This window comes from Planococcus citri, chromosome 2, assembly GCF_950023065.1.
Source record: "Planococcus citri chromosome 2, ihPlaCitr1.1, whole genome shotgun sequence".
NCBI lineage: Eukaryota > Metazoa > Arthropoda > Insecta > Hemiptera > Pseudococcidae > Planococcus > Planococcus citri.
In genome coordinates, this window is record NC_088678.1 from 77,649,016 (window position 1) to 77,664,735 (window position 15,720).

Genomic DNA, 15,720 nt, shown 5'->3' on the forward strand with positions numbered 1-15,720 from the left:
GTCAAAAATCTGCCCCTGGGACTTGGAGGTTATTCTGTGGCTGGACACCCTGTTCCAGCTTTGAATTAACCTTAATTTCTTACTTTATCGAAGTTCATTCATTGACTTCACACTTTAACGACACACTCCTCGTGTATGTATAAAATAACTAGGTAAAGTGTAGAAAAAATTCAATTTCACACTTTCTCAGGTAATGTATGAAATAACTAGTTATTTCATACATTACCTGGAGTAAACACATTAACGGTAACATATACATATTTCAGATTTTGCACAACACAAATTGTACCAAGTCGAACACTTTGTCCGGACCCTCCGGGCATGGTACAAACCAAGTCCGATGAAAAAATAATATTCACGCTTGGTCCGGACACTTCGGAGATGGTACAAAATTGGCTGTACCAACCCCGAATTGTACAATTTCGGACTTAGTACACAACATATATCTATATAGGCTTGCTACAGCTTATACAGGCCCGTTTCTGGAAGTGACATCGACTATCGGAGATCCGACGCGACGTTCCGAGCATAGATATAAATATTAAACGGGATTGGAAACTCGTGAAGCAAAAATTCTTCACCTCCGGAAAAATTCGACCAATCAGAGTTTTCACCTACCTGCAACTGACCAATCAGAGCCTTCACCTACTGAGAAACACGTGGTCTACACAATTTGGGATTGGTTGATTTTTTTGCTTCACTTTTTCCTGTACATTTTAAATGTAAGTGTCCGATCCAGTTTAATATCCATATCTATGGGCACCAACGTCTCTAGACCAGGCTTCTTAGCCGCTATCAACGCGCATGCTCGAACGAATTTAACAGACGATATTTAAAATTTTTCTAAGCAGTGGCGTAGCCAAGGGGGGGCGAAGGGGGCCATGGCCCCCCCTTGCGAGCGAAAATTTGAAAGAAAACATGCAAAAATGGACGTTTTTTCGTTGTTTGGACCCATTTTTTCCAAAAATTTTCGCTCTCGCTTCGCTCGAGCAGTGATTTTGTCTTCGTTTTCATGAAATCACCACACATTGCAATACATTTCCAGAAAATTAACCCTCATTTCGATTTTTCATGCCTAAAAATCTGGTTTTGCCCCCTCCTTGAGAAAATCCTGGCTACGCCACTGTTTCTAAGTGTCAAAGATGTGGGGCTGTGGGGCTCGGATCGTCAGTACGATGTACCGGGTCTCGGATCATCGTCAGCAAGTTCCATATAGATATATGAATGAATACACGTACCTAGTACCTTGTGGTGCCCGGGTCTTTTATGGTAATTGTGGTGCCCGCGCGTACATAGAGGATCACATATATATGTATGATAAAGGTGTTTTGGTGCAGTTTGGATTTTTCATCATAGTTAGTCATAGTGGTGCCCGATATATAAACTTGGTACTTGCGGTGCTCGCCTCAAAATTTTTTTTTTCACCTTAGAGTGCATTTCACTCGATTCTGCATCGTTTTATATTGGGCACCACAAGCCCAAAACCGGGCACCACAATCACTAAGTTTGAATCTATCTATATATATAAAAACTGACACACCGGGAATCGTCTAGTTTGACCTCAAAACGTCGAGAACTATCAACATTTTTGACCCCCGACCTTTTTATTCAAAGTTGAACCTACCGCAATAGCCATCATTTTTACAAAAATTTGGCTAAAAAGGAAATAAATTAAATGGAGGAAACATACTCCACACCAATAACAATTCAAAAGAAAAAAAAACATTTTGGATAAGGAATACCTTTGTAAAGATTCTCCCACGATAACCCCCATTTTCTAGCACCAATTCGACTAAAAAATATTTCAGTGAAATTGTTTTTCATGAGTAGCTAAGTACATACATGCCTCAGCTACTGCTGTATTTACGAAGTTATTTTTAAACCGCGTGCACACTTCGCCTCGAGTCATTTGGTTTTTCATCTCTTATTAGTCTAATTAAATGATAAAATACCCGTTATACTTAAATTAGAAATGCTGCTTCATTCTGCTAACGATAGTAAGTAGTGTACGTACAATGTACATTTACGAGAACTTGGGAGAGAAGAGCAAGAGAGAGATTCAACCAGGTATCGCTATCTAAGAGACGACGATGATGATATTTATATATACGAGTAAATAAATAATAATAATAATAAAAAACCGGCCTATTATAAGTAAATGATCTAGAATATGCAAAATAACAGATTAAGCAAGCCAAGTAGTGTGTTTAAAAAGTAGTATAGTGGATATACACATTATGTACCTAGGTATAACGGTACCGTGTAGTATAAAGCGTGTTTATAGCGTCTCAAAATAGTCATCTATTGGTGGTACATATGTATTTAATTTGGGTTAAATGGTGAAAAAAAAACAGGGCCGGCTAGAACAGCTTTACAGGATACGATAAATTTTAATTTTTGCAAATATGTCAGTGAAATTTTACACACGTATATGTATTTATTATTCTTAAATTAATGTAAAATAGATATAAAAATAACATTATTATAGCTGGTTGGAAATTTTAATGCCAACTGGGTCCTGGGTCGCGTACCAGTAGATACCACATGAACACAGGTACCTACATTTTATACTATAATGAAAATGCCCACTTAACCTATTTGTATTTATAATAACATGAAATCCCCTCGATTGTAATTTGTAACGTAGTAGCCTAGTTCACTTTCACAATTCGCCAAATTTTCCGTCTTTCGTAGATTCGTTTGTAAAAATGATTCAATGTTGCATTGGGAATCAGACTCAAACCTGGAGACTGGTGTAACCTGACGAACGGTGCTAAAAATAAAAACTTTACAATGTCGAATATTTGCATAGTGAAAGTCGTTGACTTCTCCGGTGTCTTTGATCTTGATGATGTTTTTAAAATAGAATCGCGGATATTTTCTTTTTCAAATTCAAGGTCGTTAATGTAGTCGTGAATGAATACGAGGTCGAGAGAGGGTGGTGCGAGCAGCGATAGTGACCCAGAGTTTGTTGTTATTGATTAGCAAATCGAGAGCGAATGATTGTCGTTTGTTTTTGTAGACAGTTGGGAAGGAACTAATCATTTTTTTTTAAATTTAGGAGGCTCACTGAGGAGACGGAGGAGTTTTTCTTTAAAAATTGAGTTCATATTCAGAATCAATAACGTCGAAAACAGTTTTCAAAATTTGACTAAATCTGATGCAAGCGCACTTACGTATCATTTGAGCCTTAATTTATCAAAAAATTGAAAAATTCGTTTGACCTATGGTTTGTTAGGTTTTAGAGGTGGTGATTTCAAATCTGAACCAACTTTTGTAGTTTTTACCATCTATTTCATGAAAAATGTGCTACACTGAATTGAAGAAAAAGTCGTCAAATTCTCCCTCCGCCACTCCAAAAAAATTGTAAAAGAAATATTGCTTGAATGGGGGAAAATTGCTGAACTATGGCAGAAAATCACTCAAAATACTATAAAAGTTGTTGAAATTTTAAGAAAAGATTGTAAAAATTGTTCTAAACAACGTAAAAGTTGGTAAAATATTATGAAAATAAGTGAAATTCCAAAAAATCTGTAAAATTTGGGCCTATTGTAATACTTGAGTAGCTCACATCAGAAAAGTAAGTAGACGTAGAAATTCGAAATCAGTCCTTCTGGAAACCCTACAAACCATATGTCACATGAGTTTTTCAATTCTTTTTTTTTTTTTTACAATTTAGGCTTGGGGGAATGCCCCTTACAATTTTGGTCGAATTTTGTGAAAAAAGGTAAAAGACATGTAGCTCATCGAATATTATGTTTTTTATGGCGCTGATTCCGAATTTCAACTCAATTTTCTAATTCAAACATGATTAGGTAGTTCCATAATGTGCACCCAAATTTTAAATGAGTTGAAAAATTTGTGTGGCCGATGATTTTTTTAGGTTCTTAGATAGACTGATTTTGAATTTCAACTCACATTTTTGCATGAATACTTGTTTTTTTTTATCGGAAGAGTATTGTATTTTCTCAATTTTTTAAAAATGAGCTATAAAAAATAAACTGTGGAGATTGATCCAAATGTAAAATAAAAATTATCAAGTTGAGCAACAGTTTACAGTTAAGTACATCTAAACAGTAAAAATTACGTTCATCATTTTTTTTCTTTGAAAACTGAGGTTGTTTTCTCAAATTTGTAGAGAGCTCAAGTAGCTCGTGCATCAAAAAAGGTCTATGTGAAAATCGAAGTCAGTGCCTATGAAAACCTAACAAACCATATGTTACACATATTTTTAATTTTTTGAAAATTAGGGCCTTTGGACGGGCCTACGCTCCACAATTTCAGAAAAAATTGAAAAAAATGCGACATGTCCATTATTATTTGTTTGTTTTCGATGTCGCTGATTTCGAATTTCTACTCAATTTTTTGAGTCAGCTCCTCAGGTCCCAAAAATGAATCCCAAATTTCAAAAGTTGAAGAATTCGTGTAAATTTCAGCTCATTTTTTGATACGTACCTATTTCATTTTTCCAAAATCCGAATTGACCAAAAAAATAATTTTTGGAAGTGCCCCAAATGAAAGAATACATTTCTAAGTTGAATGAAAAACTGTTGAAAATGACAAAAAAGTTGATAGGTTTGGTATAATTCAGAAGAAAATAAAATCATTGAAATTATGGAGAAATTATTCAAAATGAAGTGAAAGTTTATGGAATTTCGAGAAAACATCTTGGAAATTGTTTTAAAAATCATAAAATTGATAAAATATCATTTAAATTGAGCCGATTGTCACAAAATTTATTTAAAATATGTACTGTATTTGAAAAATGCTCAAAATCTGAGAAAATCTGAATCAATTCACATAAATTTGAAATCAAAACAAAACAAACCATAAGTCGCACAAATTGACCTAGGTACCTTTCTTGTTCGAAAATTGGGGATGTTTCAAAATAGGTCGGCAGCTCACACCAAAAAAGGAAGTTTAAATGAAATCTGCTCTTCTAAAAATCTAGCAACGCGTATGTCACCTAAATTTTCCCAATTTCTTTGGAAGTATGGGATGTTTTAAAATTTAGGGGAAGGTATTGTGAGGCCTAGGTAGTTTATATTATCAAAGAAGTAAGTTGAAATTCGAAATCAGCACATCTGAAAGCCCTACAAACCATTATGTCACACGAATTTTCATTTTTTTTAAATTTGAGGCTTGCAGGGGGGGGGGAGAATAGTCCCTCGCAATTTTGGTCAAATTTTTTGGAAATGGGTAAAAAAAAACATGTGACATATCGATTGTTGTGTTTTTGATCTTGCTGATTTCGAATTTCAACTCAATTTTTCGATACATTCTCCCCCCCCCCCCCCCCACCCCCAGGGTACACACAATAAGTTCCAGATTTTCAAAAAAAAATTGAAAAATTCTTATGATTTATAGTTTTTTGGGTTTTTGGGGGTTCTAATTTCGAATTTAAAGTTTATTTTTGGAGAAAAAACACCTAAGCCCCACAATAAGCTCCCAAACTTTTAAAAAAATTGAAAAATTCGTGTCGTGATTATTTTGGATACTAATTTTTTCAATTATAGATATTTTGTGGCGTAGTAGTCAAGTATTGAAAATAGACTCGAATGACTAATTAAAATGGCCATCAAAATTCCGGAAGCTGTGGCGGATACCAATTTTTAAAGCGCAAATTTTATGATATGTTTGATCGTACTGAAAATGTGATTGTACGATAACGTTGCTTTTTTTTAGAGAAAGACTTCTACCAGTTTCCTGAAATTTTACAGATACATGTATGTAAATATAAATATTGATTGCTTTGAACGCAATTTATTAACGTCACTTCCGCCGTTTAGCCTTTATCAAAGTGATAATGGTACCAAAATTATTTTTCATTCGAGGGAAAAATTGAAAAATATAATTATCAGCTCAGCACTAATCAATATAATTTCCTGGAAGCTGTTTGAAACGACAAATTTTTATTATAATGATTGATTTCCATTTTTGGTAACGGATATTCGAATGATAACGTTGCTTGTTTTTTAGATTAGCACTGTTACAAGCTTCCTGGCATTTTATGGAATCTATCGACGTCAGCGACTCTGAGGGACTCACAAACCATAGATTACTGAAATTATTCAATTTTTCTGAGAATTGAGGTTGTATTTTTGAAGTTGCAGATTGAAAATGGCACTCAGGTAGCTCGTACAGAAAAAGTAATCCAAAAATTGAAATCAGCGCCTCCAAAAACCCTACAATCCATATGTCACACGATTTTTCTGAATTTTTTGAAAATTGGGGCTTCTTGGGGGGCGTGCGCTTCCACAATTTTGGTCAAATTTTGGAAAAATCGTAAAAACCGTGTGACATATCGATTGTTATGTTTTCGATATCGTTGATTTTGAATTTCTACTCAATTTTTCTATGCAAGTCCCCCAGACCTCACAATAAGCCCACAAATGAAAAAAAAAATGAAAAATTCGTGTGACCTATGGTTTGTATGGTTTTTTGGGGTGTTGATTTCGAATTTCAACTCACTTTTTGGTTTTGAGCCACCTGAGGCTTACAATGATCCTTTAATTCCTAAAAACTGAAAAATTTTTTACGAAGCTGCGGTCTTTTTAGTTTTCAGAAACGTTGATTTTGATTTTTTTCATATAACCATGTATTATGTGTTTTATTTAGGCTCTCTTTCTCCCATCTAATAGTCCCAATATGATCAGGGAATTTTCATATTGTCACAACGGTGACTGGTTGATATGATTTTCAAAACTCATTTTTGATGAATTTGTAGTATTTTGTGCGTGCATTTTTCTTAAAAGAAACTGCGTAATATTGCAATGGAAAAAAACTCCTACAAGATGCAAACATTGAAAATAGAAACCGTTGACACGAATTAATTGAGCTAATAATATTTCGCACGTGATTCACATTTCGTTGCCTGGCAATCAGATGGTTCTAGAAACTGCACGTTACAATATTCACGTGACTCGGTGTGATTTTTTTTCAAAAACGTGATAACGTCTCAGACAGGAAGAGTATTCTTTGGGTATTCAACTCTATGCAGAGTCGAATTAATAATAGCAAACTTTAATTCAATTACTTATATTCGACCCTTGTTAGGTAAATAACTCTAATATGTTACTTCTTTCACCGATTTCAATACTTTAATCATTTTAAATCAGCAGAATTAAAAGAAATTACCCAACTGGTACAATTTTGTAGTCTGCCAAAACCGCGCGTAGACTTAAGACTGCGGCGAAGGCGGCGGCGCGGCGAAAGTGTTAAATTGTAAAATTTAATATCCGCTCATTACGAAGTCGGGCTACGTGATATCCATTCAAAAGAAGAATACAGAATACCGTAGCGCGTACATTTCGCATATACGAAAATTAAATTAAAACTTTTCTCTAAAACCGTCGGTTGGGTCGGTTGCGGCCCACGAAAGGCGAAAGCTAAAATTCTGCAACGAAAGCTCGAATAACTTCTTATAAATACCTATATACTTAGTTGCTAGTAGAGTTGCTGTTTTAGATTTTAGAGCTACAAGCTATGGGTATATGTACTATGTAGTCGGAGTATTTTGAGAAAACACGAAATAATAAAATGTGTTCTGTTCTGTATTGTATTTTTGCAGTATCCAGTGCGTAACGATAACAGCGTCGAGTTACCAAGTTCTGTAGAATTAAGCGCCGCCAGTAAAGATTTGCTGAAGCGATTACTCGAATATGACCCCAGCAAAAGGCTACGTGCGCTTTATGCTATGAAAAGGATCGCATTTTTTAAAGATTTTAGTTTCGACGATGTTGTATCTCGTAGGGTAAGTACCTAACCAAAAAAGGGGGAAAAGAGGTTTAGAATTACTATATTTTGTGTGCTTGTGACGATCTCGATGATGTCGAGAGTGTATACGAAATTATTAATGTAGAATGTTGTTGTTGTTGTTGCGGTTTTGAAAGAACGTAGAAGGGGGTTCTTAATGGGGGTTCTATCGTCCGAGAGAAATATTATGGAAAATAATGAGGAAATGCTTGACGAAAAATTCGTCCACTGGCGTTTGTGGTGTTTTGTGAAATTCGCGAAGTGGGCGTATCATTCTTTTATTATAATAACTCTGAATATAAATATATGGAGTGACTCCTGTTATTTATTTATTTTTTGAAATACATTGAACTTTGTTAGGTCACTCCTGCTGGACAGAAAGTGTTACAAACACGTGGGACGTGGGTCTTTGTTCATCCAGTCAAAGGAAAACTTTTTATTGTTTTGAATCAGGATTCAAAATTTAAAAATATTTTAGGATTGTGTGTACTTATTTGACATTTTGACGTGACTTATATGTACTAAATGTCTTTTGGTCTTGGTCTATGAGAAAAGTAATTTCTTTATCCACCAATCCGATATTCTATCAGATTATCCAGCTACTGTTTTTGTTTTGGCTTATTCCACGTCAATTCGACCAAGAAGTGGTAGGGGGGTTTGGCGATTTTTTGAAATTTTTCCTGAGGAAAGACCTTTTGAAGGGATGACCAATGGCGCAAATCGCAGCCCTCTAGCCCATTTTTAAAGGCAGCCAGAGGGTGTCAAAGTTTTCAGTGAACTTAAAATATCATCCATTTTAGCAGTGGATTACTCGATAACCGCGATACCTACCAAAATGGAACTTCTTCCCATAGTTAGAAGGTTTGAAAGGCTTTTTTGGTGATATCATAATAATCAGTGTTGCCACTTTTTTTCGTACAAAAAATTAGCTCAAAAAGTTTCAAAACGTAGTTTTCATATTGTTTCCGACTCTCAAAAATTCTGAAAAAAATAAATTATGGACAACTTTTCATGCTGAACAACATATTACAAAATTGGAATGGCATTATGTTGCAAAGTTGATTTAAAAAAATTTTAAGTTTGCGAAAAAATGCAATTTTTTGATTTAAGACATGAAAAAAAGTTTTGATAGGTATGTGAAGTTGACCGATTTAACCCCTATTTTTACGTATCTGTTGAAAAAGTTGAAAAAACCCTTTCACTCGATGAAATGAACTCCTCACAAAAAAAAATCAAAATTCGAAAAAATTCAATTTTCAATTTCAAACATCAAAAAAGGTTTAAATTTATTCAGTTGTCTTATTTTGACCTCTTGATATAGGGGGACGAGAACGACTACCTAATAATGATATAGTGATATGCATTTCTATGGGGGTTAAATTTAGAAATATTCCTTAGGCGGGGAATATTTGCCAATACCTAGATAGCTCAGACGGGCGGTAGTCTGTCTAATCTGCCCTATACATCATTTAAAAGAATATACGTAATAAACAAGACACTTTGATGCTTACTATGTATATTTACAACTTTGTACATAAATTCATCGAATACTCCATAAGCTAAGATTCTGACAGAGAGTAAGAAACCGGATGAATTTAAACATAAGAATGACCTCGACATATTTACGGGATGCGAGTCATTAAGTATGAGACGATAATCCTAATTATAAGATTTTACCCTAAAAGACACAATAGATAGGATAGGCGAAATCAGGCACATGGTAATATATACACGAGAATAATCACATAAATAAAATGTTTACGCGAAAAGCACATGATTTTGGTCACCATAGAGTTCGACACCATGGTCTACACTTCTATGGGAAAAAAGGCTTAATAATAAACGAAGTAGGTGCAAGCACCACTTACTTGAACTGTACACGTTTTCCATCTCTTCTATAGCCCACCTAATACTTAAGGGCGTCGATGGAACTTAACTAAAAGAGGCACTTGTATCACTTTGCGTAATGAGGATATGCCCGGGTGCATTCCTCAATCACCAAACAGGTACACTTGTTATTAATCGATGGAAGATCGATTAATCTATAATTATTCAGTAGTATTAACCATGCGCGAGATGGTGTTAAATGAAAAGAAGCCATACCATGGCTTATCCCGTAAGGGATCGCATCCATGGTATTATTTAGTTAACACTGACTCAAGAACCGACTATCGCGAATATCTGAAAAAGAGTGATTTCTTAGAGCGAAGATCAGTATTATAAAAGCAGCGTAAAATGGTCAATCTCCCACCCCCAAATGTGGTGGACCAATCACGCACTTGCTAAGTACATTTACTTACACATAAATTGGAGAATTTATGTGACTTTCCTTATTTATGCCCAATTTCCCAAAATCCCTATCTTGGGCTATAAATGTCAAAGGCGCCGCGAACCCTTTAATAGAAGGGTGCGCAGCCCTATATGCGCGAGTACATCGCAACTGAATATGTACTTAGCCTATTTCTAAAGTATTTCAGACGTTACCAATATTTTCAATATAAGGGGTTCATAACATAAGCACTACCTTTGGCAGTGGGGGCAATCCGCCCTCTCTCACTCTTTCTGACGTATTTCTTGAAAAAGTTGATAAAATAAAGTACACTCACAACAAAAAAATAAAAAATTCGTTTATTTTTTGAGAAATAGGACTACTTTTTTTTGAAATCGGATGAGTGATTTCTGTGCACCAATAATGGCGAATTTTAGGACCATACTTTCATGAAAAGAGCCGTTCAGTGAGTTCTTTGTGGCTCATTTCATGTTTTAGCTCCACTGATTGCTCTTATTAAATTTTTTCACGTGTTGACTTTGCATTTCTATTTTTATTCCTGCCATTTTAAGAAGTTTTTAGCCATGTTTTATGAAATTTTGGTAAATTTCGACAAATTTTGCTTAAACATCAATTTTTGGGAAGTTTTGACGATTTTGGATTTTTTTATATGTTTTATGTCATTTTAAACATTTTTTCCGAAGTTTAAGCAAATTTTGATAAAATTTTCTAGAGTTTCATGTTCTTGCTTGAATGATTTTAATACTTTTCGATCGTTTTCATGATATTTTTAACATGTTTTGACGATGTTTTTTGGCTGTGACGTTTTAATTAAATTTTATCAAATTTGGAAAAAGTATGATCAGGTTTTTTGTAATTATTTTCTATCATTTTGATGCTTTTCCAGTATTTTTATGTCATTTTAAAGATGTTTTTAATTTCAGTGCAGTTTTAACTTGTTTTAATGACGTTTTATGATTTTTTTTTTTGATAAAATTATTGGTTTTTTGGTGATCAATAATTTCAAGGAGTTTTTTGACATATTCATATCATTTTAATAAATTTATAACTATGCTTTATGAATTTTTTACGAAGTGTTGACAAAGCGTAATACTTACTGAAATTTAATTGGTTTTTGGCACGTTCAAATCATTTAAATGCTTTTTGAGTATTGTTATGCCATTTTAACAAATCTTAACACATTCTAACGAAGTTTCGTCTGCAATTTTGTGAATTTTTTTGAATTTCGATGGATTTCATGTTGTTTTCAGTAGTTTTAGGCAATTTTAATGCTTTTTAACATATTTTAAAGCCAGTTTAACTTGTTTTAATGATGTTTTACGTAATTTAAAGTAAACTTCCTTGAAATTTCACTAGTTTTTTTAAAATGATTTTACAATTTTTTTGGAGTCTTTTTATTTAGGTAGTGAAATCAACCAAATTTCACTACAGTTGTAGCTAGTTTATGGCAATTTTGAACAATTTTAATGTTTTAAAGGTTTTTTTTGGATGTAATTTCTTCTTTTTAATTCTGTAAAATTTTGATGAAATTTTATGAATTATTGGTAGGTAGTTTCAAACAATTTCAATACTGTTTTAAAAGTTTTTTTCTCATTTTAACATGATAATTGATTTCAACGACATTGCTTGCACTTTTATACGTTTAGTAAAGATTAATAATTTTCAAGTAATTTTGAGAATGATTTTTACGCTTTTCAAATATTTTTTTAAAAATTTTTTGGTGTTTTTTCAATTTTCTTTCCAATTTTAGGATGATTTTGATGGGTTTTTCGGATTTTTCGGTAATTTTCAACGATTTTTTTCACGTTTTTAATCATGCCTTGTGCGATTTTTGTGAATGATTCAAATTTTTTCAAGTGTTCTAACGTCATTTTTGAAGTGTTTTTATGATATTTTTTTAAATAATTTTTGCTAATTTTGCCAAAATTTGCTTAAATGCTCATATTATTTCAGTTTTTGATAATTTTGAATAATTTTAACGCTTTTCAATTTTTTTGCCGTTTTTTTTGTGTTCTTATGTAATTTTAAAATGTTTTTAAGAATGCTTTGAACAGTTTTTGCAAAGTTTTTTACCAAATTTTACTGAAATTTCATTGGTTTTTGATCGTTTTGAAGTATTTTACTTAATTCATTTTTGAATCGTTTTTATGATTATTTTTTCAATTTTCACCACTCTTGACAATTTTTGCTCAATTTTTTCAGTTTTTGGTAATTTAAATTAATGATTTTAATAATTTTAATTCTTTTTGAAGATTTTTTATGTCATTTTGATCTTTTTTTAAACGACTTTCTGTCTAATTTTTTGAAATATTTTTTTGATAAAATTTCATCAACTTTTAATGATTTTCTATAATTTTTTTCACTTTTAAAAAATGTTTTTATATCATTTCAACAATATAGTTTAACGACGTTTTTTGTAATTTTACGAGTAAGGTCAATTTTATGGGCATTTTATCAGTTTTTTTTTCAATTTTCATTGATCTTGTTGATTTTTTCGTGTTTTTCTACAATTTTGAACGATTTTAAATCATGTTTTAATCGAATTAAATTTGATAATTTCTCACAAAAAAGAACAAAAAATAACCAACTTGATGAATGATGATTCAATTTCTGTTAATTCGCTTTTTTGGACCTTACGTTTCACTGAGACACTCAAAATTTAACCCAAAATGGAAAAATTTATTTATTTCTAGACTCACTGATTTTTTTTATCCTAAACCTTGAACATTCGTGCGAGTTGAACGTTTTGAAGAATAATTTTGACCTCATTGAAGTTCATTATTGAATTACGTTATATGCCCAAAATTATTTTTTCAAGTGTTGGACCAATCTTTCTCTTTTCTGGGGTTATTCGTAATTCTGATTTCAAACTTCCCTTTGGGATCTCTCTTGATTCATGGCTATGAATTTGATGTGCATGAATTGATTTTTTCAATTTAAAATGTATCAATTTTGTATCCCTGACCCTACCTTCTCCAAACTGAGAATCTGAGATTCGATTATTTTTTTATTTATAGGAGAACTCGTGCAAATATGACATTTTTCTGTGTATCATTATTTTTTCATTTTTTTTTGAAGGCCCCTTGAAAATGCTACACGAATCTCTCTGCTTTCAATTCATTCTTTTATAATGCTTCGAAATTCATAAATAAGGAATATTCTAGAGGAAAAAAAGGGGGATAAGTCACCCTGTTGATTTTTTTCCGTTCTTGAATGATAGTCTCGTGCTCGTGACATGCCAACCACAGCAATAATAACTCAAACTTGTATGTTTTCCTCTAGAAAGACAATTAGGCAGCTCTTATTACATGTAGGTTGATAGAAATGTATTTCAATTTAAAAGAGATCATCTTTAAACAACAATTCCAATACAAACGAATTTATTAGCAACCAAAACGAAAGATTTAAGTTAACTTGTATCCAAATATTTCGAAAACTTACTCGGCAAAAGAAATTAATTTAAATGCAAATTTTACTTCACCTTTTAAAAACATAGAAAAAAAAATTAATCAAAATTTTACATATAAAAATATATTTCTGCGAGTACGTAATACAAAAGAAAAACGTGCTGTGTTTTTTTATCTGCATTTTGCGAGAAATACGCAAACACGTCTGTACAATGGGTCGATACTTAAAGCCATTATTTTATTCCTAGTGGAATTCCTTTGCGTAGAAATATCTTAAACGAATTATAATACAGGCTGCCTTTTGTCTGCATAATTACTCGCAGAGTAGATTGACTTACTTTATACGTCTTATTGTTAGACTTGGTGCGAATAATGTCTGACGTATAAGTTTTGATTTATATTTTTGTTGCGTAGATTCATCCCGTTGAGATGCTGCAAGAATACGAACACGAGAAACACGATGACGAATCATTAAAACAAGCTTTATTTGAAAATTTCCACCACGAAAACAGCTAACAATAAAAATCATTTAAATAGTAGGTATCAGGTACTAGAAAAATTCGAAAATTTTCTCAATAAAAGTATAAATACAACGTACAAACGGTGATATTGATAATACATTTAAAAAAAGTTCATTGATGGTTTATTTTGCATTTCAGCGGAATGTGCTTTAGTTTAGATCCGAAATTCAGCTGGAATTAATTACGCCGCCATTGAAGATGGTTCGGTGAATGGAACAAGGAATAAGTTATCACATGATGAATGAAATGTTTTGAGATCAACGAAGATCGACGAGTTGCAGTTCTTACATCTTCTGTAGATAAGTCGATCTTAACCGATTAGTAATTGAATGAATCAAACGTTGGTAAAAATTGTGCTAAGGGGTAATAAAAATGAAAAACGGTGGTTATTGTTTAACATTCATTATCCTTTCTCTTGTTCTGTAGATGGGCCAGCGGTTGTAGTATCGGTTTGCCAGTCAACGGTGTCGGCGGTGGCTACCACAAAGAGTTGATTATCTTTGTGGTTTAGTTTCTGGTGTAAATAAGTTATCAGGTCTTCGTCCTGCGTGAGATAGAAAGATTATACGAATGAAGAAAAATATCAAATATGAAGTAAGAATTAATAAATCCATCATTACTTGGCCTATACAAAGAGGTTCTTTTAGTTTGGAATCTAAATTATAGAAATTGTCTCCAATTTTTCGTATCGCTATCCAATGTCTTCGTTGGAGTGGTAACTTTATGTATCCGAAATGGTATTCGTTCGGTATATTTACAATAAAACCGAATATCTTGTCGAGTCGTAGACAACTTGGGTGTCTAAAAAATGTGACTGATTAGTATCGTGTGAATGGTTACACGATGCTGATTGCTGAGTGATGATTACTTACTTTCTTTTATCGAACCATATTGCCTGGTAACCTTTGTTTTGTAATGCTGCCATTATAATGTTAACGTCGTAATTACCCAATCCTAGAGGTGATTTGTGTGGATTTAACCACACCTTTGGAGCTAGTGAATAACATACTGCGTCTAGTTCGCTTTTAAGAAAGGCGTCTTCTTTTTGGAATAGATTGTTTAATGCGTGTAAGGCGCATAGTTCTTTTACCTGTGCGAAAAAAGGAGTTGATTAGTTTGGAAGAGTTGATAATTCGATTGAAATAAGAGATAGACGTACCTGTTTTTCGTGATATATCGCTGGATTTGGATTCATGGTGTTACATTTCTCGACTTATCTGTGAACAGCAAAAATTCAACGTATAAAATTTCATTCGTAAGCGATATTACATAGGTTATTACAATCTACGTAGAGCTACGAGTACAGAAGAGGTTACTGTAATAAACAAACAGAATCCAAACAGTGCAAGTATTAAATAACACGAAGTTCTGAAGAATTTGTTCACACTTCAGCTGATACTGATACGGTTATCAGTCAACTTGAGAACATCATTTTGCAAATGAGCTGACGATTCATCGACTTACGAGTTACTACGATCATCTTCACACGATGGATACTTGATTAAACTTTCAAAATACTTACTCGAATGATGAAAATAATGCAGAATAATTGTAAAATTGACAATTACTTCACATTTCACAACGTTTTAGCTCGCAAAAGTAATGATTACATAGATAACATTTCACAGTTCGTTGGTCATGCGATTTTCGTTTCAGGGTTCGGGCAATTTCCGTAAACGTTTCTGATTGGCTAACGGATTGTGACGTCATTGAAGTCATTATCGATGCTGCTCAAAATTCTTGAGTT

The 15,720-nt window shown here is 33.0% G+C and overlaps 2 protein-coding genes across 4 annotated transcripts in view; one reads left to right on the forward strand and one right to left on the reverse strand.

The window, feature by feature from the left end:
* S6KL (S6 Kinase Like) overlaps positions 1-14,358 on the forward strand; it is a 119,695-nt gene extending 105,337 nt beyond the window's left edge. Inside the window, exons 9-11 of one of the 3 annotated variants that reach the window (XM_065347500.1) lie at positions 7,571-7,753; positions 13,867-13,988; positions 14,112-14,358. In XM_065347500.1, the coding sequence (XP_065203572.1) occupies positions 7,571-7,753; positions 13,867-13,968 (285 nt within the window). In that variant the 3' untranslated portion in view covers positions 13,969-13,988; positions 14,112-14,358. Of the gene's footprint in view, positions 1-7,570; positions 7,754-13,866 lie in introns of those variants that run through there. The other 2 variants (XM_065347499.1, XM_065347503.1) reach the window with 2 other exon arrangements.
* On the reverse strand, positions 13,919-15,622 carry LOC135833753 (josephin-like protein). The gene is made up of 5 exons (XM_065347523.1): positions 15,496-15,622; positions 15,133-15,190; positions 14,846-15,063; positions 14,594-14,774; positions 13,919-14,517 (listed from the first exon to the last, which is right to left on the reverse strand). The coding sequence occupies exons 2-5, from the start codon at positions 15,166-15,168 to the stop codon at positions 14,377-14,379; spliced, it is 576 nt and encodes a 191-aa protein (XP_065203595.1). The 5' UTR covers positions 15,169-15,190; positions 15,496-15,622; the 3' UTR covers positions 13,919-14,376.
* Between the last annotated feature and the right edge of the window lie 98 nt (positions 15,623-15,720).

Bases quoted from the DNA above. Each gene is read 5' to 3' on its own strand.
- LOC135833753 (XM_065347523.1), bottom strand. From the start codon at position 15,168: ATGAATCCAAATCCAGCGATATATCACGAAAAACAG. The intron at 15,064-15,132 runs GTACGTCTATCT...TTTTTCGCACAG, and splicing joins CGATATATCACGAAAAACAG to GTAAAAGAACTATGCGCCTT. The intron at 14,518-14,593 runs GTAATGATGGAT...TATCTCACGCAG, and splicing joins AACCTCTTTGTATAGGCCAA to GACGAAGACCTGATAACTTA.